Source organism: Lynx canadensis, chromosome C1 (assembly GCF_007474595.2).
Source record: "Lynx canadensis isolate LIC74 chromosome C1, mLynCan4.pri.v2, whole genome shotgun sequence".
NCBI lineage: Eukaryota > Metazoa > Chordata > Mammalia > Carnivora > Felidae > Lynx > Lynx canadensis.
Window position 1 is genome coordinate 33,892,804 of NC_044310.1, and position 22,184 is coordinate 33,914,987.

Sequence of the window (22,184 nt, forward strand, 5' to 3'; positions counted from 1 at the left end):
GCGCACTTCTACCTTAGGCAAGGGTCTCACCCTAAAAAGACTCTGCCCCACCCTTTCGTTAGTAACATCCTACAATAATCTCACTGCCTCTACCTTTGCCGACCATCCTATTTCCAGGCATTCGCCTCTTTCAATTCTGATTAGCTCTGGGCGGCCAGAAGCGCGCCTATGATTGGCCAGCCCCGTAATCCAGCCGAGATGCTCAGTGGCCGCAGTCCCGAGTGGTACAGCGTTTCCTCCTGGCAACAGCCCGACCCAGCGCTCATAGGCTGAGCAGATTGATATGCCCTGACTTGGGCGACTGCAGCGCGTGCTCATTGGCTGTTTGAGGAGTGATAGCGTCCCTCAGATTGGTTGACGCTGTACGGCTGCGCAGAGGCCGACTTTCTAGAGGAGGCGGAGCTTCGCCCTTCGCCGGCTGAAAAAGCAGTAGATACGGCTAGTAGAGACAGCAGGAGCCCAGCATTAGCCCTGCCGGGGCGGTGGGCTTTAGGTAGGAACCACAGGGTTTTGGAATCCTTTAGGTTTGTTGCTGCTGTAGCCGTGACCGTGAGCTCCAGTGGGGGAGGGGCGGGGTTGCCGTCAACGGTGAGTGAAAGGCATGGTTCTTGGCCAATGGGAACAGGAGCTTCTAATATGGGTCCTCAGATTGGTCCTTTCTAATCTCTTATGGCCAATGCACGTCGGGAAGGGAGGCGGGTGTCTTAGGCCTTATTTTCTTCTTCCTGCGGCCGGGCCTCACTCGCCTAGGCGGCGGGGCCGGGAGGGGCTGGCCCTCTATGCGGTGAGGATCGGGGACCTTGGGAGCGGGGGCTACCTTGGGAGTGGTACCCGCGGGGGTGGCTGCGAGGGGAGGGGGCGGGAGTTAGAGGTGGTTGTTAGCAACAGCGACCTTTATTGAGTTATTAGCTACAGGGCCTAGTGCTTAGGGTTTCGCTTGCATCATCTGAGTTAATCACAGCAACCCTGCTGAGCAGGGAGGTTGGGATCCCCATTTTACAGGTGGGGAAACTGAGACTTGGGCAACTCGTACAGTCAAGGTCACACAGCTACTGAATAGCAGAGACCGGATCTGTATTCAGAGTTGTTTTGATCCCGGAGCCGGTGCTCTGAAACTACTCGGCTTTGTTGCTGGATGGGGGAAATGAAGGAGTCAAGGAACAAGAGCTTTCCCCAGGGAGTAGATTGGGGGAAGGGAATCCTAGGCTTGAAAAAGGGAGTGAGCAACTGAAGTGGGGGCGAGGAAATCAGTTATTCAATAGGCACCGAGTGCCTACTCTGTGCCGTGCATTGTTCTAGGTTGTAGGCATAACAAAGATGACCAAGTCCAGAGGCAGGTGAAGCCCCATTAGTGGCTTCCAAGGCCCAGGTGACGGGGCCTAACAGTGTTCACAGGATTGTGTGTTGTTGCCAAATTTGTTGAAGTAAGATATTTGGCATTTTTAAAAAAGAGGGTCCTCAAAATTGATTAAACTTGAGAGGTTCCTCCACACTTGCTTAGTCTAGGTGGAAGTTATGATGCAGGCAGCATCGAGTAGTGGAAGAAGTGCTGGGAGTGCATTGCAGGACTGTGGGGAAATTTCCTGGTATGTAAAAAAGATAAACGTAAACCTGCCACGTAAAGTTTTGGTGAGGTGTGTGAAAAGCTCCTGGCCAAGAGCAGACTTTGTTTTTGGAGAAATGGAAGCTTGAGAGATGCGGGTAGTGGCTTTTCTCTCCTATCTTAGATAGTTCTGTGCCCATGCTGTCTTCCTAGTCTGTTACTAGGTTGCTGGTAGGTTGGAGACAGTTTTCCCTTCTGAGCTCTCCAGCTCTCTAGGGAACTTGAAGCTGAACTGCCATGGCTTTGGGGCCCAGATTGGGGGAGTTGAGGAGGGAAATGTTTTTGCTTCTGAAGTGGCTCCTTTTGTCTAGTATGCTTGGTTCTTATTCAGCTGGAATAGTCTATTGTGTTATCAGGCAATGGGGATGCACCCACTTAGTTGAAGGCCTCATCTAGAAACACAGTATTTGACCTTTTCCAGTCAGTTTGAGGCTTGCCCTGTATTGCCAGGTTATTGCCCATTTAAATTTTGTCCTTTGAATTCTGGGTATGGTACAGTTGAACTAGTCTCTAGTTTGATCTCATGTAATACTGCTGAAATTACATTTTGGTTTAGATATGAGAAGTTTCACTTTAGGGTTTTAAAAACTAGTATCTGTGTACTTTTTACCTCTTAAACTTTGTAATCTTGTAGCCAAGTAACTGTCTTTAGGAATCTAGAATACTGCTTTAAGCTTTAAGCTGTGACCTAGAAGGAAGCCCAAAGGTTGTTTTTTACATCTGGTTGTAATACATTGTTTAATATACCCCAAAGCAGTTATCAAAGGTGAATAAGGGAGCAACTTGAAAAGATAAGAGTAAAATATGGGCAGGGCAGCGATAGTATTGTTAGATAGGATTAACGCTCTAGTAACAGTTTAGCTGAAACAGTGTCTCCATTTAAATGAGATTTGAATACACACAATTTTGATACATCGGATTCTTTTTTCTTTTTTAAGTTTTTATTTATTTATTTTGAGAGAGAAAGCACACAGGTGGGACAGAGAGAGAAAATCCCAAGCAGGCATTGCACTGAGTGCGGAGCCCAATGCAGGGCTCAAACTCCTGAACTGTGAGATGGTGACCTGAGCTGAGTGTTGGACGCTCAACCCGCTGAGCCACCCAGGTGCCCTAATGCATCCGATTCTTTTAGATTCTTTTAAATATAAACTTTTCTATCTGTATTTTTGTTCATTTAAATAACCTATGTAGAGGCAGATTCCAGGTGTGAGGTCTTAATGCTTCTTTAGAATTTCTACATCTTTTACTGTTTCAGCCCTGACATTCCCAGCATTTTTTTTTCCTTTTTCGAGTTCTATTTACATTCCAGTTATTTAACATACAGTGTAATATTTGTTTCAGGTGGAGAATTCACATACAACATCCAGTGCTCATCCCAACAAGTGCCTTCCTTAATTCCCATCACCCATCCTCCTTGACATTCCCAGCATTTAACTCTAATTACATTTTATATGATTTTATGTTCTTAATGTATTTCTTCAGGTTCCTGTCTGACCAGAGTGACTTCAAAAAGGAGGGAAAATGGCTTCAGAATCTGAAACTCTGAATCCCAGTGCTCGGATAATGACTTTTTACCCGACCATGGAGGAGTTCCGGAACTTCAGTCGATACATGGCCTACATTGAATCCCAAGGAGCTCATCGGGCTGGGCTGGCCAAGGTGAGGGTGGGTGGGATTGGTCCACGGAGCTTGGAGCTTTTGTGACCAACCGGGCAGCAGCAGAAATCTTTCCTAAAGGCAGGGTGTGGAGTATATACTTCCTATTTGCAAGTTAATTCCTTTTGTTAACATCTGAAGCACCTTTTAAGTTGGAGGAGAGCTTGGAGTCTTCAAAGGGCCGTGTAGAGCTAGTGTCCCCGGGCCAGCTGCTGTGGTGCTTCCATTCTCTTGGTGGAGATGGGTGCTTTAGTGTTTGCACTCGAGGGCTTATGCCATCCACCTTCTCTTGTTCTCATTTCAGTCTCATCCAGTACTCTAATAGCAGGTTGGGTTCTCTTGTGCACTTTGTTACATTAAGAAAATCAACTCTTCAGCCTCCTCTCTTGGTGCCCAGAGGAGATGCTGAGCTGAGAATGAGTATTACTCATCTTTGGTCACTGCAACTAGGCAGCTAGTTGGTGGCTGAACTGGATCAGGGTTAGCACAGCAGTGTGACTCGCTATGTTGGGGTGAGTGTGGTTAAATCAGAGTCACTTTGTAGTAAAATTGGCTGGTTGGATAGCAGCCTACCCACGTCCTGGACTATGAGCAGCTTGTTGGATTTCTGATCTCTGTGTTTCCTGTGTTCCCTACAGGTTGTTCCTCCAAAGGAGTGGAAGCCCCGGGCGTCCTATGATGATATTGATGATCTGGTCATTCCTGCCCCCATCCAACAGTTGGTGACTGGGCAGTCTGGCCTCTTTACTCAGTACAACATACAGAAGAAAGCCATGACTGTTCGAGAGTTCCGCAAGATAGCCAATAGTGATAAGTGAGTGAAAACACGTTCCTTCCCACCTGCCATAGCATCTAGGACTAGGAGCTAACGTCTCATCTTCATAGCTGTCTCCTAAGACTGCTGCCGTGATGCTGAAGAACACTTTTCTCAGCTCTAGCTTGTCTCCCTTTCTGCTCTTTTTATGGAAGCATTCCTACTCTCAGTACTGTGTCGCAGTCTAAACGCGTCTGTGTCCTTACCTAAAGTAATCCCATTGTTCTTCCATCAGAAGCAGAATCATTTTCTGACCCTGGTAAGTTGCAGAGTTGCAAAGGAGAGTGTTGGAGTTGGTTCAAAAGGAGTTTTTGCCGGATGTCTTAACACCTGCTTATCGAAAAGTGGCCTCAGTAGTTTATTCTCTTCCTTCTGGGTCCTTCTGTGTTTTATCATGCTCAAATTCCTCACTACCCATCCAGCAGCTATCTCTTTTCCATTTTGACATGACAGAATGTGAGTAAACTGTCAAGCCGTTTGCTATTTTCTGTCTCCATTCTTCATCATCCATACGTGCTGATTGATCTGTTAGAAACATCTTTGTTTAGGCCTGCTGTTTTCATTTGTTTTCTGTTTATAATATTTAGCTTCATTTGACCTCACATTTGGAATGAATTTTGTGGTTCCCTCGTTGAGCTCTGACTGTTCCTTCTTAATTCTCTCTCTTGGACTTTCTCCTTTCCGATGTTATTCCTCAATTTTGAGTGTCCACAAGGGATTCCTTCCTTCTCTCTTGCTTTTTTTCCTGAGCCCTTTTGATCTGTGCATGTCATGACTTCAGCCAGTCAGACATTATATTTTGTCTTTTCTGTGCATGAGCCCAGAGCTAGATCTGTAGCTGGCCAGTCTTCACGCTCCTGGGGGTGCCCCTTCCTGTGCTTTATTCATTGCTCTGTCTCACATCAGATCTTGTTCTATTTCTATGCTTTGCCTTCTTTTCCTTTGACTTAGCACAATTCAAAATGTGGTTTTCCAGTTTTATTGACAGCTTAACTCTTTACAAAATTTTTTTTAATATTTATTTATTAATTTCTTTGGGGGGAGAGAGACAGGGCGTGAGCAGGGGAGGGGCAGAGAGAAGGACACACAATCCGAGCTGTCAGCACAGAGCCTGACACTGGGCTCGAACCCACAAACTGCGATCATGACCTGAGCTGAAGTCGGACGTTCAACTGACTGAGCCACCCAGTTGCCCTGGCGGCTTAACTCTTAAAAACCTCTGTATTGCTGACTCACCTGCTGTCTAATGAGTGAATTTATGTAAGAGCATGTTGAAGAAGAGCGACATGCTCTGCACAGGAAAGGCTGTGCCGTCCTTTCTGTCTGGTTTCTAGCTGTGCGCTGGGGCCAGGGCCCCCTGCTTTCAAGCTCACATGGGGTTCCACCAGAAGCCTCAGCCTCCTGTATCCAGTCTCTCTTCTCAAAAATGGTAGGTCTTTCAGGATACCTCTTTTCTTTTTAAATTAGCCAGGCCTGTCTTTTCCCTTTACCTGAGATGCAACAAATTCTTACCCTTGATTTCTTATCTGCTTGGTCAGCTAGCTTTAAGAAAACCCAGCAGGTAAAAATCTAAGTTTATAAAGCAGAGCAGTTGAAGGTGGAAGAGTTACTTCTATTTCAAAGGGAATTCAGGGGTCCTAAACTTGATCATTCAATAGGTTGAAGTTAAAATGGTTAAAATATAAGGCCGCATTTAAAGTAAGATTTTTTTTCCCCACCCAGCCCATTGTCTCCACAGTTTGTCTTGGGTCTTTGCTTCTACTCTTTATCCATTCATAATATTTTCTTGCCATTTGATTTATAATGTGCATTTTCAAATATCTATTCAATTTACACATTATTCTTTTTAAAATTGCTATGTAATCTTAAGGGGTTTGAATTTTTAAAAAGATTTTGGAGTAAATTCTCAGTATGTGATAATTGAGCTAAAGAATATAGATATTTTTAATGTCTTTATATAGAGATATAGACATCTATATATAGACAGCTGTGTACGTGTATGTGCATATATAGAAATATCTTTTTAAAAATATCTTTCTTAAACATTTGATTTGCAAAAATCTACCTTTTTAAGAATTTTATTTTTTTATTAAAATACTTTGTTTTTAGGTGTGATTATTTGAGTTAGTCACTGCATAGGGTGGTGGGAATATAACAGTGACAATACAGATGAGCTGTCGTGGAGCCACTTCCTTTACAGAGTGCGGTACTGTTCTAGAACCTCATGCTGGCAGGTTTTGGTTGTCTGTGGATATATAGGGATTTGCAGTTCTTGGTTTCTCCCTGAGTGGCTGGGCCACTCCTGATTCTGGCCAGGATGTTGTTTTTAGTGGTCTCTTGAAAAAGTTGAGAGTATTCTGCTTCTTAGGGAAGATGGGCTTAATGTCTTCATATACGTTACCTTCCTCAGGCCCAGAGCTCAAGGAAGGGATGTGGAGGAGGTTACTTCTGTAATGGAGCCTCGAAGGCCAAGGTTTTGTCTTGTTCGCTTGAAGTGTCTTTGTTTTCCCTAGAATGGGATTGTGTCTTGTCCTTTCATAATGCCTGATGAATTTAGTCCTAGTAAAAAAAAAAAAAAAAAAAATATATATATATATATATATATTTTTTTTTACTTGTTTTTGTTTTTGTTTTACTTTTGAAAGGTACTGTACCCCACGCTACAGTGAGTTTGAAGAGCTTGAACGGAAGTACTGGAAAAATCTCACATTCAATCCTCCAATCTATGGTGCAGATGTGAATGGCACTCTCTATGAAAAGGTGAGACTTCCAGGAAGCCCTCTGCAGCATTTTTGCAATTTAACACAATTTTTACCTGCCCAGCACTTAGTAGGCACCCAGAAGCTGCTTGCTGAGTTGAGTAGTTAAACAAAAGAGTGACCCACCACCAGCTGATGTGCTATGCACACTTAATGGTGGGTATTTTTGCATGTGACTGAATTTTATTTCTCCCACTCTCCATGTGAATTGGGTGATATAGTGTTCTTTGCAAGGGCTGTTAGAATAGTCTGTGGGTGGTAGCCGATGAGTTCTTGAAAGGGTGGGCTCACAGTAAATGAAATGTTGGGGGAGAGGCAGTGTGGTTTCTGCAGAAAAAAAGATCACTGACTAATTTAGTGAAAGGGGTATGTATTTAAGAAGAGAAACATTCCGATTTTCAGAACCCTCAAACAAGATTCTTTAGCAGAACCTATTTTAACAACTTGTGTCGGATTGCGGTATAGTGCTTTTCAGAATAAAGAACAGCCTTGGGGCTCCTGGGTGGCTCAGTCGGTTGAGCCTCAGACTTCGGCTTGGATCATGACCTTGTGGTTCATGGGTTCAGGCCCCTCATTGGGTTCTGTGCTGACAGCTCAGAGCCTGGACCCTGCTCTGGATTCTGTGTCTCCCTCTCTCTGCCCTTCCCTGCTCATGTTCTGTCTTTCTCTCTCTCTCAAAAGTAAATAAACGTTAAAAAAAATTTTTTTAAATAAAAAAAGAATAAAAAACAGCCTTAGATAGCATAAGGAAGGAACATTTGGGATTGTTTTTGATAATTAAAAAAATCTGTGGAGAATTTTAGGGATCATCACTCATATTAATTGTAATGTTTTTGTAAATTATTGGAAAGAAGGAGTTTGAAAAGATTCTCAAGTTGTCGATGACAATTTATTGAGTGGTGGAAAGTGAAACTTACAGATGTTAAATGGCAGAAAGATACTGTAAGGATCTGGGATGGGGAGGTACAGAAGCAGGACATAATAATCGAGAACGTACGTATAAGAGGTGGGCTTCTAGCTGACCATTAAAGTTTTGGAAATGGATTTGGGTGACATTGTAGACTTTTTACTGATGACGCTGCCTAGTGGAAGCTGGGGCTAAACGGTCACACATTGGGATGGTAAATTCCCATGTTTTGTATTTTTAGTGATTTAGGAGTTCTTTCCTATTTTGACCTCAGTTTCTTTAGTTTCAGATCAAACTCTTCCTCCTGGGGTTAAAAACAGGTGGCTGTCCCCTCCTTATTCATCTTTCACATGCCAGTTTTCTTTACCAAGTGGTATTTGCCTTTTGGAGGTCTGATGGCATCAGCTGTAGCGGTGGCTGTGAAGTGTGAGTGAGGGGGGCTGTGGTCTTCATGTCCAGGCTGTTTTGACACTGTTCCACATCATCATTAGGGGTGACAGGTCACCTGTGACCCCTGCTCTTGTAGGTTCAGAGCCTCAGCTTGTGGGTACTGCAGTTGCCCTCAGCTGTGATTTACTTTGCAGCATGTCGATGAGTGGAATATCGGGCGGCTGAAAACCATCCTGGACTTGGTGGAGAAGGAGAGCGGGATCACCATTGAGGGTGTGAACACCCCGTACCTGTACTTCGGCATGTGGAAGACCTCCTTTGCCTGGCACACTGAAGACATGGACCTGTACAGCATCAACTACCTGCACTTTGGAGAGCCAAAGTCCTGGTAAAGTCGGGTTGCAGTTGGCACCGGGGCTTCTCGCGACACGGTAGGGCCCCTCGGCTCTAGTGTGCCGAGGCGGCACCTTGGGATCTTGTTAAAATGCACATTCTGGTTCCGTAGGCCTGGGGTGGGACTGGCACTTGACGTTTTCCCCAGGTTTTTAAGCTATGAGATGCTGTTAGAGCTCTGGTGCTTAGACCTCTCTTTGAATAGTGAGGCTTCAGAGGGCAGGTCATTTAATACTACTGGATGGAAAGATAAGTTATCTGAGTTACTGAGAGCTACAGAGGCTCTCCCAGGCTCGCCCACTGCTTTCTGATTTCTTTCTCCGAACAGGCCTGAGGCATTTCTTAGAGGCAGACTTCCAAGACTGGAGTCACTCCTTCAGATGATAGAAAGCTTTCTTTTCCTCATGGAAAAAATATTTGGTGAGCAGCAGTGTGTGCTTAACCCAAGAGGGGATGCAGAGCTACTCCATATATGCTTCCTGCTCTCCAGGATGTTCTCAGTCTAGTTGGGGAGGCAAAGATCTGTTCTCTCCTCTCCCTGTGTTGATCCATCTCTCAACCCCAGCATTTCAGTGAAGGTTCTGCATTCGACTGTAGTGACAGAGACATAGGTTATGCGCTGTCACACAGGAGACTGGTCAGGAGAGAGAAGGGGTGAGAGAAGCACCGATGGGTACTCTAGATCCTCGTAGGAAGGGTACACGAAGTTGGGGTGGGAATTGGAGAAGCTTCCCTGGAAGAGGTGACCACCAAGCTGAGGCCTAACATGAGGAGGCCTAGCTGGGTGAGACAGTGGCGGGTTTCAGGCAGGGAAGACTGAGGAAAGTGTGTCCGGGTGGTTGGAATGACACGTGCAGAGATCCTAAGCTGAGAGGGAGCACGATGTCTTCGGGAACTAGAGGAAGTCCTTTGTGGTTTGGGTGCTGTGTACAAGGATGGATGAGCGAGGAGGCTGACAGGGACACTGTGGGCCAGGTCACGGGGAGTCAGGGAAACCGTATGCACCTTCATTTCCTTTTCCAGCATTTTCAACCACTTCTTTTCCCAGAGGTTTTCCTTTTTTTTCTAATGCTTTCCAGTTTCTAGTTTTGGAGGGGGGGTGTGACCTTCTGAGCCTGTGTGGACCCCCTGACTGCTGTCCCATAACCTTTCTTAGATGGCTAGACTTCTAGAATCTGTAAAAATAGCTTTTGTGCTTTCCTTCTATTTATTCCCAAGTTCCCTGAGATTGGATTTTCACTCTCCTGTAGAGAGAAGATTTTCTAGTTATTACATACACTCTTTTTAGATCATTTAAAGTGGGACCTCCAGAGACTTCTGGGCAAGGTTGCCTGATGGATCCCAAGGTCCTTTGGGTGACCAACATTTTCCTCCACTCCCCATCTGTTTTGTTTGGTAGTGAAACTATTTGGGATGGGAAGTTTCTGTTGTTGTGGAATGATCTTTATAATCAATCATAATGGTTAAAATAGACTTAACTGTGAGTTTCAGAATATAATAAAGTTTAACAGTTTTGTAAAACTTTTATTTTTTTATTATTTTTTAAGATTTAATTTAATTTAATTTTATTTTTTTATTTTGAGAGAGAGAGAGCAAGGGAGAGGGGCAGAGGGAGAGAGAATCTTAAACAGGCTCTGCACTGAGTATGGCTCAGTCCCACAACTGTGAGATCATAACCTGAGCCGAAATCAAGAGTCAGATGCTCAACCGACTGAGCCACCAGGCACCTCAGTTTTGCAAAAATTTTACGTAGTTACAGGTGTTTTTTTTTTTTTTTTAAATAGTTTCTGTGGTGTCTTGCTACCCTGTGGGGTGGAAGGATAATTAATTATTGGGTAATCAGTGTAGCTGTCACAGAGATGATGTGAAAATGGGGTCAGCCGCAGATACAGGGCCGGGTCTCTAGTATTAAATCCATTTTTCCCATTCACCATTCCTCCTCCATCCTGTCCCAGTTAGGCTTTCAGCCTCCACCAGGAGCACTTTAATGCTATCCTTTAAAAAAATTTTTTTTTATTGCTTCAACGTTATAAAGGACGACAAGGCTGGTTGCATACTCTAAATTCTGGCTCATGGTAAACATTCAGTGAAAGTCTCGGTAAATGAATGAATATTAGAGAAATAAATTCACTTGTACCTTGTGGGCTCCTCTCCCCAAAGTCCAACATATCATTTCTCCAGACTCCTTTCCAGTTTTTGTGGTTGGGAGCTGTTTTGAGAGTGGGGATGAGCCCCTTAGGTCCTGAAGGGTGCTCTCCTCAGCATCCAGTGCTTCTATGTGATTGCAGGTACTCTGTCCCCCCGGAGCACGGAAAGCGGTTGGAGCGCCTTGCCAAAGGTACTGTCTCTCTTCCCTGTGCCTGCTCAGACCCTGAGACCCTGTGAACTGCACTAATTGCTCTAAAATGTCCGTGCTCTGCGGTCAGATTTGTTATGTGTCCTTTCACAGGCCTGCATGTAGGTGATAAGCTACACTGCCAGAGTGGTTACCCTAGCAGAGCAAATAAAAATCTGGAAACTTCCTCCATTTGTCCTGGGAAGGGACTAAGTAATTCTTAGACAGTCTCTGTCTCAGTTTTATCAAGCATGGGTTTATTTGACCACGGAGAGTATACCCGTCATCCTGGGTCTGGTTCTTCTGCCAGAAACCTAAAGGTTAAAATCGAATTTTTGTGCTTTGGTTCTTTTAAGTGGACTTTAATAGATTTGTACCTCTAGAGGACCAATTTCAAGAGAGTTTGGGTATTCTGTGCTGTAGATGTGTTACTAACAAAAGATTGAGGGATAGAGTAGGAGCAAGGTCCTAAATAGTTGCAAAGCTCTCTTTAAGCACAAGGCGGGTTGGGTGATCTGTCTCCCTAACAGAATTTGATTACCCAGGTAAGCCATTGGAGAGTCCGGAGGCTCACTGTAGAATCAGGATTGGCCCGAAGCTAGAAGGATCTGTGGAGATCCTGTGCTGATTTATCCTCCTGACACAGCCAGATGAGATGCACAGGTGTGCAGTGGCTGCAGGGCTGCAGAGCTGGTGTGGAGCGGTGTGTTCACCTCTGCCCATTTTCAATGAAACAGGCTTTTTCCCTGGAAGTGCTCAAAGCTGCGAAGCTTTTCTCCGCCACAAGATGACTTTGATTTCCCCTTTAATGCTGAAGAAATATGGAATTCCCTTTGACAAGGTGAGCTGACTTTACATATGGTCTTTGGCTTACAAGGAAGGCAGCCACCCTTTTCGGTCTGTTTCACAGAGGGGCTTTATTCTGGTTCATCTCTCTGTACCAGGCGTGGGCCAGAGGTAACCCATTTAGCAATACTTGGATCCAAGGATATTAAAGGTGGAGGTTCTGTAGCTTCCCGGTGCCAGAGGAGAGTCACATCCCCTAGAACATTGTTAACTTCGGGGAATGGTCAGTTACAGTGTTGGGGTCTGATCCGATCAGGCTTCGCGTCTTACAAAGACCCTGGTGGTCTTATGACTTATGCTGGGTTATGAAGCTGTAGCCGAGCTCTGAGTTCCAGTCCGTTAGACTTCAGCCATTTGATGCAGCTGGTTCAAGTCTGCTCTTGTTCAGGTGACTCAAGAAGCTGGAGAATTCATGATCACTTTTCCTTATGGTTACCATGCCGGCTTTAACCATGGCTTCAACTGTGCGGAGTCCACCAATTTTGCTACCCGGCGGTGGATTGAGTATGGCAAACAAGCTGTGCTGGTAAGTCTGTTTGATTGCTTTCTGTAATGCCATGACCGAAAATGTCTGGTGAGCAAATTCTTGTTAGATACACTGGCTGGTGATTAGAACATTCTTTGAACTGCTGGAATTCAGAAACAGACTGACAGGGCTGTGCCAAAGAGCTAGTATGTTGCGTTCATACAGAAATTAGAAGAATTTGTTCAGGTTTGGGATGCGTAAGGTGAGGTTTCCATGCTTAAAGTCCATTTGAGCATGAAGACCACACCCACGCACATGGCTGTTTCTTGCTTTGGCCACTCTGGGATTTCTCCGTTGAGAAATTCTTAGGGTTAGGGAAGCAAGCAGGGCTGGACGTTTGGCAGGGAGCAGACTCGCTTATGTGGTCCTGGCTTGGATATGTCTCAGAGGGACGGTGGATGTGGAGCATCCTGGGTCGAAGTGCAGAGCCTCACCTCCAGCATTTCTTTATGCATCCTAGTTCGTGCCCAGGTGGGCTCACTCCAGCGCTGCACATTGCTCTCTGCTTTTTCCCCTGCTTCCCTCCATGCTCGAAGGCTCTGCAAGGACAGTATGGCCTCAGCCTGTGAACGCAAACAGTTTGGCTTTCAATTGTCTTGTGTCTTTTGCACTTGGAGGGAGGAGATGGGATGTGGGAGTCGCATGGAAGCCGTTACACAGTGTTGACTGGAGCTCTCCTGGTTCCCTGGGATAGTGCTCCTGTAGAAAGGACATGGTGAAGATCTCCATGGATGTGTTTGTGAGGAAGTTCCAGCCAGAAAGGTACAAACTTTGGAAAGCGGGGAAGGACACCACAGTTATCGACCATACTCTGCCCACGCCAGAAGCAGCGGAGTTTCTTAAGGAGAATGAACTGCCTCCAAGAGCCAGAAACGAGGAGTGTCCAGAGGAGGATGGCATGGAAGGGATTGAGGATGGAGAGGAGGGTGACTTAAAGAGAAGGTAACCCAACAGTCCTCTGGGCCCAGCTCCCCCCAGCTTAAGGGAGGGGTGTCTGGCAACTTCCATAACCTGCCAGGAGGCTGTTTCTTAAGTGGGGTGTTTGAGCCACAGCAGAGGGAACTTTCTTCTTGGTAAAGGCTCCAGAATCCCCAGAGCAAGGGCATTCAGGCTATTTCTTACAGCTGTCACCCAAGAATGATCACCTCTGTATGCGGGCCTGTAATTGGCTGGAGCAGAGGTCGCATAAGAGAGCATGGCTCCCTCTGAGCCAGAAAAGCCACATTCTCTCCTTACCATATGAGACATTTTTTAAAAAGGAGAGTATGGTGGTGGGAATGAAACTCGCAAGGGCAGGGGGTGGTGTGAGTGAAGTTGGCCAGCGCCTTTGGTGTCTGAGCCAGAGGATCTGGGCCACATGGAGGAGGAAGGAACATTTGTGGGGTACCTGCTGTGTGCCAGGTGCTCTGCATACCTTCAGCTTCACATCACATCTTTGAGGAGGACGGTGATACTCCTATTTTCCATTGGGTGGAACAGGCTCAGAGAGGTGAAGTCCCTTGTCTCTTCTACAGATAAGAGGGGGGACTGAAGTGTGACGCATAGTAGACAGACCCTGGCCATTCACTCATTTGGGGCTATGTGTGAATACGTATGTAGGTAAATGAACTTGCGGCCCCTTAAAAAGTTGGCTCTCCTTCTTGCAGCCTAGCCAAACATCGTATAGGGACAAAGAGGCACCGAGTTTGTCTTGAAATACCCCAGGAGGTGAGTCAGAGCGAGCTCTTCCCCAAGGAGGAGCTGAGTACGGGACAGTACGATATGACGGAGTGCCAGGCTGCCCTCGCTCCCGTGAGGCCCACCCACAGCTCTGTGCGGCAAGTCGAAGACGGCCTTCCCTTCCCAGGTTAGTTGGTTATATTTTCCCCAGAGATGTAACTGCGTTCTGTTCTGAGTTGGATGCCATGTTGAGTGCAGGGTCACAGATACGGAAAAGTGGGGAGGTGGGTCTGTGAGGACAGTGTCAGTGGAGTGTGAGAATTGGTGTGAGAAGGCCTTTGGATAGGGACATGAGGGATGAGGGGTGGAAGGTAGGGGAGTCCCTCTCCCTCTACCTGGAGACGCTGAAGGTTGGTGAAGTGACAGTGAACTGGCTTTTACGAGAGAGGTGGGAGCTTTCCAGGTCGGCAGGGAGTGGGGGCACATAGAAAGGGCGCCCAAAGGGGAGTAGCAGGGGTGATGGTGTGCAGGTGAGCACGTGAGCTTTCTTTGCTGTAATTTGGGAAGTTGGCATCGGTGTCCTGTAATTTGAAGATAAGGGTGGGAAGGGTCGTGCTAGCAGATGAGGCACGAGAAGTAGGAGTGAGATGGTGTGTGGACTGGCTGCCATCTTAGAGTTTGCGCACTTCGGGGCTTGAGGGGCCGCTTGTATTTTGGGAAGGAAGCGACGTCAAATGAGGCGTGGTGGAGCAGTCACTGGGAGTTGTTGCGGACAGACTTGTTGGGGGGTCTTGCTGCAGTCTCAGGTGAGGCTTGGAGCGTCTGTACTGAGGGTGCCCTGGTGTGTCTGCAGACATCTGGATGGCACCTTGGATGGGGCCCTGGGACTGGGCTCCCTTTGTTGAAATTTTCTTAAAAAGAAGTTTTTTTTAAATGTTTTTATTTATTTTTGAGACAGAGACAAAACATGAGCAGGGGAGGGGCAGAGAGAGAGGGAGACACAGAATCGGAAGCAGGCTCCAGGCTCTGAGCTGTCAGCACAGAGCCCGATGCAGGGCTCGAACTCATGGACTATGAGATCATGACCTGAGCTGAAATCGGACGCTTAACTGACTGAGCCACCTAGGAGCCCCTCTCTGTTCAAATTTTCTAGCTTGAGGTCACCAGGTCTCTGCTGAGCTCAGGCCTTTGTTTCCTGTAGGAGACTTCTGAGGAAACAGCAGCTGTCACTTACTGAGTGTCTGCTGCATGCCGGCCTAGGCCCCCATCGTAGACACAACCGTGGAGATAGGTGGTAGACGGCTTGCATTCCACAGGACAGAACTGGAGGCCCGGTGCGGCTGAGCGGTCAGCCCCAGATCACACAGTGACCCTGGAGGTGACAGAGCCAGAATATGACGCCAGGCCTCACTTGCCACCCACGTTCCTTGTGCCGTGCCACTTTGCTTTTCAGTAGCTTCAGACATGCAGGAGGAAGTTGGCTCTGGCCAATGTGTATGTGTGTTTCAGATTATTCTGACTCCACGGAAGTCAAATTTGAAGAGCTTAAAAACGTCAAACTGGAAGAAGAGGATGAGGAGGAAGAGGAGGAACAAGAAGCGGCTGCCTTGGATCTTTCTGTGAATCCTGCCTCTTTAGGGGGACGCCTTGTCTTCTCAGGTCCCAAAAAGAAATCATCTTCTAGCCTGGGCTCCAGTTCTTCACGGGATTCTATTTCTTCCGACTCAGAAACCAGTGAGCCTCTGGCCTGCCGAGCCCAAGGGCAGTCGGGAGTTCTCACTGTGCACAGCTATGCCAAAGGGGATGGCAGGGTCACCGTGGGAGAGCCCTGCACCAGGAAGAAGGGTAGTGCCACCGGAAGTGTCAGTGAGCGGGAGCTGGCAGAGGTATGGGCCCTGGGCGGCGCTCGTGGGGGAGGAGCCACCCTGGCAGGGGTCCCGTGGAGGGCAGGGAGTCCGGGGGCCAGGAAGTGCTTCTGCAGGTGTCCAGGATGGCAGGGGAGACCCCCAGAATGGACCTTCAATCTGCAGTGTCCGGCAGAAAGCCAAGTGGCGTTGGGTCCCTTCCAGTTTGCTCTTTGCCGGGAATTCCTTTTCACTTGCCCCTGGGTGACAGTTGCAGAGAATTGCAGCCTTAGTGACAGCTGCAGATGTATAGCTATCAGGCGCGCCCTCTGAGCCTCCTTGCCCTAGAGCATGAGGGTTACGGCGGTAGTGCTTGCAGCCCAGATGTTCCTCTGTTAGGGACAAGGTGGTCTTCCTTACTCTAAAATTCAAGGTTTTTTTCCTTACAAAATCTTTTTTTTTTTTCCCAGTGTTTATTTTTGAGAGCAAGAGAGTATAAGCGGAGATGGGGGTGGGTAGAAGGAGAGGGAAAGAGAGAATCCCAAGCTGGCTCTGCACTGTCAGCCCAGAGCTGCAACGCAGGGCTCGATCCCATGACTGTGAGATCATGACTTGAACGGAAATCAAGAGTTGGACACCCAATGGATTAAGCCACCCCAGTGTCCCCTTTTTCTTACAAATCTCCGCTGCCGTGTAGTTGCCTGGAGGGATTCTCCCTCCACTCCCCCCATACGTTCTTCATCTTCAAGTGCAGCATTGTTGACAGAACATCCTCTCAGAGACCAGAATGAATTCCCAAAGCTGTAAATGTGAACGTTTGTTCAGGCTTCCTTCTAGAACATGTTGTCATCAAAAGCTGTTCTCTGTTTTGTGTAAAAAGGCTCTTGGTGGATCTGAGTGGGATATAGCAGAGCTGTGTTGAATGCAGCCAGACTCATGCCTACCCAAGTGACCTGCTCTTACTCCCCAGCCTCACGGCTTATGTGGGTCAAGTTGCAGCCGTGAGGTGGGGGGTGGAGGTGTGGGGGTGGGATGGGGTTAGTGGCAGATGGAGGTCAGTGCAGAAAGGTTTCATTTATTCCCCATTTCCTTACTTTGGTCTTCTAAAAGTTTTTATTATGAAACTTTTATTTTTCATTTAAAAAATTTTTTTAAGGTTTATTTCTGAGAGAGACACAGAAGCGGGGAGCTTCTCTGTGTGACAGAGAGACACTGAGAGCGGGGGAGGGGCAGAGAGAGAGGGAGACACAGAATCCTAAGCAGGCTCCAGGCTCTGTCTGAGCTGTCAGCACAGAGCCTGACACGGGGCTCGAACTCACAGCCAGCAAGATCATGACCTGAGCTGAAGTCGGCTGCTTAACTGACTGAGCCACCCAGGCACCTGTATTATGAAACATTTTAAAAGTATACAGATAGAATAACCATCACCAATTGTTTATATATACTCATTGTCTCTGAATGTTCACTTTTGGCATATTGGCTTTCTCTTCTCTTGGCTGAAGTGCTGACCCTGAGTACATATTACAGTCCTTCTAGTTTTCCCAGGAGTCCCTTTTTGTGGTTGGTTTGTCCCTTGTCTTGAATACCCGCGTAACTTTCCTTTCTGCCTTCCCTCAATATCAGGGCTCAGTTTCTGTAGCTCTCCTTTCCCCTGTGTGTGTCCCTCCCTCCATCTGGGTGGGAGCAGGCAGGCAGATAAGCTGAGGATCACGTCTCCTTCTCACTGCTTCCAGTAGCTGTTGTCTGCTCTCCTGTGGCAGCTTCCACAAGAGGCGGCTTTCCAGCTTGGACACCAGAATCCCTCACAGTCCCCGTTGCCACATCTGAGCCATTCTTCTTCACAAAGCTCCCCTGTCCTCATTCATGCTGCTGTCACACTACAGGTCACGCTGTCCTCTTGCAGCATCCTCCTGACTTTCTTGCCTGCTATTGCACTCACAACCACAAAAACAGCTGACAGTAGCAAGGAGTTACTACACGCAAGATACTTCATACGCCGTTCAGACTCTGTTACTGCTCAGTTAATCTTACCAGAGTCAAGGGTCAAGGTTGTGTGTGTGTGTGTGTGTGTGTGTGTGTGTGTGTGTGTGTATGTAACCCACTTTTTCCTTCCCAAATTAGGAACTAGTTAAGGAATGAATCATACAGGTGTCAGGCATATGGAGCTTAGAATGTCACTTCATTGCCAGTAAAAATGATTGAAGAAAGTGGCTTTAAACCTATGGCCAAATGGCTTTGCTGCTCATTTACCCTCAGTGACACAGGTTACCTACCTGGTCACAGGTAGTCCTGGAGGACGCAGGCCTCTCCTAGTGGCTGAACATTTCCCACCTGCCTTTCATGTGTTGTGGACACAGACCCCAGCGCACTCACTCTGCAAAAGGCAGATTCCAGCCAAGTGAAGCTCATTACCATCCAAGTGTTGGGGAGAAAAGCCAGGAAGCCCTCCACATGGAAATATGCTAGGGAGAAGGAGGCTCCTCTCTGACATGCTTCTTATTTCTGCTCAAAAATCATTGAGTGCCTTCCTGGCTCCTGTTTACTTCTGTATGGCCTTCTCAGCTGTAGTCTGGTGGTAATGCCCTTCTCCGCTCCATCCCCACCCAACCCTCTGTCCGCCCCCTCCTTGATGTGCTGCCATCTTGGAACTACTTCAGATTCTCTGAAGATACCTTGGCTGCTCTGCCCCTTTGCTTTACTCCGTCATCACTTAGGTGTGCCTACTCTGGGCTTGGACTCTGCCCTCAAAGAGCTTATAGTCTAGGTGCGAGCAAATAAGGGTGCTCCTTAGGGATAAATCTTGTAGTCCAGGTGGAAGAGTTAGCAGCTCAGCCTGGGGTTGGGGTGATGCGTTTTGGCGAGACTGCAGTGAAGCAGGCATTGTAGCTAGGCCGAAGGTTTGCGGGAGTACGCCCGGTGACTGGAGTGAAGTTGGGAAGGGAATCTGGGAGAAGAGTGTGCTCCGAGTGGTGATGGTAGCTCGTCCAGAGTCAGAGCATTTGGGGGACTGCACTTGGTCTCAGGTTCTGAGAGGAACTTGGGAGATGTTGCTGGAGGGTGTCAGGAGCCAGGTCGTAGTGGTCTTGCTTATGTTCCATGAAGCAGTTTGACTTTGGAAAGTTCACCACCATGTGGTTTTTGAAGTTTATTTTGAGAGACATAGCACACGAGTGGGGGAGGGGCAGAGAGAGAGAGAGAGAGAGAGAGAGACAGTGCAGAGCCCGATGTGGGGCTCGAACCCATGAACTGTGAGACCATGACCTGAGCTGAAGTCAAGAGCCAGACACTTAACCGACTGAGTCACCCAGGTGCCCCCAGAATGAATTTTTAAATGTACAAAGATGCATATGGATAAATGAAATAAACCCGCAAGTGCTCCTCACCTAGACCCGATGGTTGTCAATGCTTTGCCACATTTGCCTCATCTGTCCTTTTGTCATTTGAAGTGTGTTAAATCACAGGTGTCGTTTCTTCCCCACTTGGTGTTCCCTCCCAAAACGGTGGGTATTTCTGTGATCACTGTGTCATTATTGTGCATAGCAAAATCAGAAAACTTAGCAGCATCTAATACCCAGTCCAAAATCAGGCTTCCCCAGTTGTCTAAAGTGATTTTATAGTAGGTTTGTTTGAATCAGGGTTTAGTCTAGTCTCACACCTTGTGTTTATGTCTCTTAAATCCCATCTTCTAAGGCAGTGCTCCCTCCACTCCCTGACTTACTCAAGAAACCATGTCAGTTATTCTTCAAGTTGTCTGGCAAGGGGTTTTTTAAGCTCTACACTGATGTTTTAGAAGATTGCTTTGAAAACGGTATGAAAGTTTTGGGGTGGAGAGAGGAAGTGGGCAAAATTAGAAACAGCAGAGGTTCTCCTGAAGGTGGTATTATGGATGATTTTCACTTCTTACATATATGAATTATTGGAATATTTTTTATGACTGCCGTGTATAATCAAATATTTCTGTTTCGGGAGGAGCGAAAGATTTGCAATAGGGAAATCAATTTGGAACCTGTTCCTTTAGTCTGAAAGAGAGGTGGAGTGGACCTGGACTGTCTAGTGGTGACAGGGAAGGGGAGCAGGAAGTGGACCCGAGGGCCACCGTGAGGGCAGGAGCACAGGACTAGGGGGCTGGCTGTGGGGTGGGTAAGGAGGTGGGCGAGGGTTGACTCGGGGTTCTGGCATGAGTTACCGGATGGATAGGGGTGCATCAGTGGAGAAGCCAAGGGGTATTTGAGTGTGGCTCTGGAGGTGAGTTCAGTTTTGGGCCATGCTGAGTGTGACCGGCGTGTGGGGTGGGTGATGGAGATATGTGAGCACAGACATAAAGCTCAGGAGGGGTCTGTGGGAGGCAGTCTCCAGCAGGGTATCGGGGGCATGGAAGACTCACCTGTGGAGCAGGAGGAACACTTTTCATCGTTAGAGTGGAGGTAGAGGCCGGGGAAGAAGAATAGCCTGACGTTTTGGGGGACTAGGAGAAGGCCATGTGTCCAGGCCCAGGGGAGGAGAACGACTGAAGAAGACCTGGGAGCAGTGGCCAAGTGTGGCTGTGTTGTTGGAGTTCATGAGGGTGAGGTGTGGGGACTGGATCCTGAAGTCTGAGCAGGAGGGGAGGGCGTGGGGCTCCAGCATACGTGGACACAGGAGGGGAGGGCTGCAAGGTGGGTTGATTTTTTTTTTTTTTAACTTGTAATTAACTCCTTTCATTTTATTATATTTAGTTTTAAAAGTTTGGCTTGATCTGTTTTTAATATATGTAAAATACACATGACCTAAAATCTGTCATTTTAACCATTGTTTAGCGTCTAGTTCAGTGGCCTTCTATACATTTTCATTTAGTGTACGGCCGTCGGCAGGCTACAGATTATGTTGAGGTGGGAGGAGTCAGGAGTCCTCGGCATAGGTCTCCCGGAACAGTTCTCTGCTCATTGGAACCCGGCTCTTTTCAAGTCACTGTTCCCAGAAACCTTTCATCGCTCCCGTCTACTTTTCCTTCCTCCTTTGAACACCTGCAGCACTTGGCTTCTTTTTAACAACCGTCCATCTTGGTCTCAGCACAGTTGTCATAGGCTGCAGAAGGTAAACTAGGAGCCACGCCCTGTGCCCCATTCGCCTTGCTTCTTGTGGCCCCAGCATGGTCCTGGGGCTTGGGCCGTGAGCCTTCTGTAAATGTGGAAGGAATGCAGGGAAGTTAGTTGTAGTAGGAGGCTGACCTCAGGATGGATTGATTGGGTGGAATGGGGGACTGGCAGTCAAGGCTTGGGGCAGAAGCTGAACCACTTTGTCTATCCCTGGAGAGGTCTAATGGCATTGTATCTATATTTGGAAACAGCTGGGTTTTGAAGAGCACCCTTGTGTCCCTCCTACCCCTACTTTGAGCATCCCCTGCAGTGTAATTCAGGCCTCTTGCTGTTCAGTTTATGTGACGCTCTGTGTCAAGGGCCTTGGTAAAAGCACCCAGATCGACTGACTGCTGAAGCATCAAAGCTTCAGAATTTTCATTTAACTGCAGACAGAGCTACAGCGATGTCTGCTGTAAAAGTTCTTGTTTAAGCTGCTTTGGAAAAGTGAGTTCCCAAAACCAGGAGGGCACAGTTCTTCTCTGTACAGAAGAAACCCCATCAAGAACATTGACCTTGACCTGGGTACCTGATGTTAGACGAGGGAACATAGAACTCAGGAACCTGAGATGTGGCTCTCCTGCAGGCAGGGCCCTGGGAGATTCTACCTGATGTCCCACTCCATCCTCACACAAGATCCTTGGTGGGGCAGTGTTCACTGCTCCCACACTGGTAGTGGATTGCTCCTTGCCTGGGCTCACACAGCTAGTTGATAAACTGAGGTTTGGACCCAGCTCTTGTTACACACTGAAGGGATTTAGAAGTCGGAGCACATCTCAGGAAAAGGAAAAGTCAGCGCTGTGAGCAAGGCTGTGGGCACCATGTAGCAGGAGGAGTGCTTTGTCCAGAAGATGAGAAAACGTGGAAAGATATTTTACTATTTGATAGACCTGACTAATTTGGTCAGAGGCAACATGATGGTAGTGGAAAGGGCAGAGACTTGAGACTCGCACACCAAGTCCCCCTCTGGCTGGGCCATGAGCTCCTTGAGGCTAGGGATCCTGTGTCACCTGTGTCTGCATTGCCACGGCACCGAACCCAGTCTGCTGGGTACCTATGCTGGTCCTGTAGGAAGCACTCAGAATAAACAGGTGTCTTCCTTTCCCAGAGCTGCATTCTGGTGTTCTTTGTCTTGATCCCTCTATTTCCTACAGTACTTGGACCTATAAATTGATTTGTCTCTGTCTCCTACCCCATATTCGTGTCCTATTGCTGCTTAAACAAGTTCCCATGAACTGGGAGTCTTAGACCATAAGTTTATTATCTTCCGGTTCTTTAGTTCAGAAGTCTGACATGGGCCTCACTACGCTGAAGTCAAGGTGTCAGCAGGACTGTGTA

At 47.3% G+C, this 22,184-nt stretch overlaps 1 protein-coding gene across 2 annotated transcripts in view; it reads left to right on the forward strand.

Annotated features, from left to right (window-relative positions):
- Window positions 1-362: 362 nt before the first annotated feature.
- KDM4A (lysine demethylase 4A) overlaps window positions 363-22,184 on the forward strand; it is a 46,307-nt gene continuing 24,485 nt past the window's right edge. Inside the window, exons 1-11 of one of the 2 annotated variants that reach the window (XM_030324681.2) lie at window positions 363-493; window positions 3,086-3,262; window positions 3,898-4,073; window positions 6,719-6,833; window positions 8,324-8,517; window positions 10,811-10,860; window positions 11,595-11,698; window positions 12,092-12,229; window positions 12,924-13,171; window positions 13,876-14,075; window positions 15,398-15,774. In XM_030324681.2, coding sequence (XP_030180541.1) covers window positions 3,125-3,262; window positions 3,898-4,073; window positions 6,719-6,833; window positions 8,324-8,517; window positions 10,811-10,860; window positions 11,595-11,698; window positions 12,092-12,229; window positions 12,924-13,171; window positions 13,876-14,075; window positions 15,398-15,774 — 1,740 coding nt within the window. In that variant the 5' untranslated portion in view covers window positions 363-493; window positions 3,086-3,124. Of the gene's footprint in view, window positions 494-690; window positions 785-3,085; window positions 3,263-3,897; window positions 4,074-6,718; window positions 6,834-8,323; window positions 8,518-10,810; window positions 10,861-11,594; window positions 11,699-12,091; window positions 12,230-12,923; window positions 13,172-13,875; window positions 14,076-15,397; window positions 15,775-22,184 lie in introns of those variants that run through there. The other variant, XM_030324680.1, reaches the window with a different exon arrangement.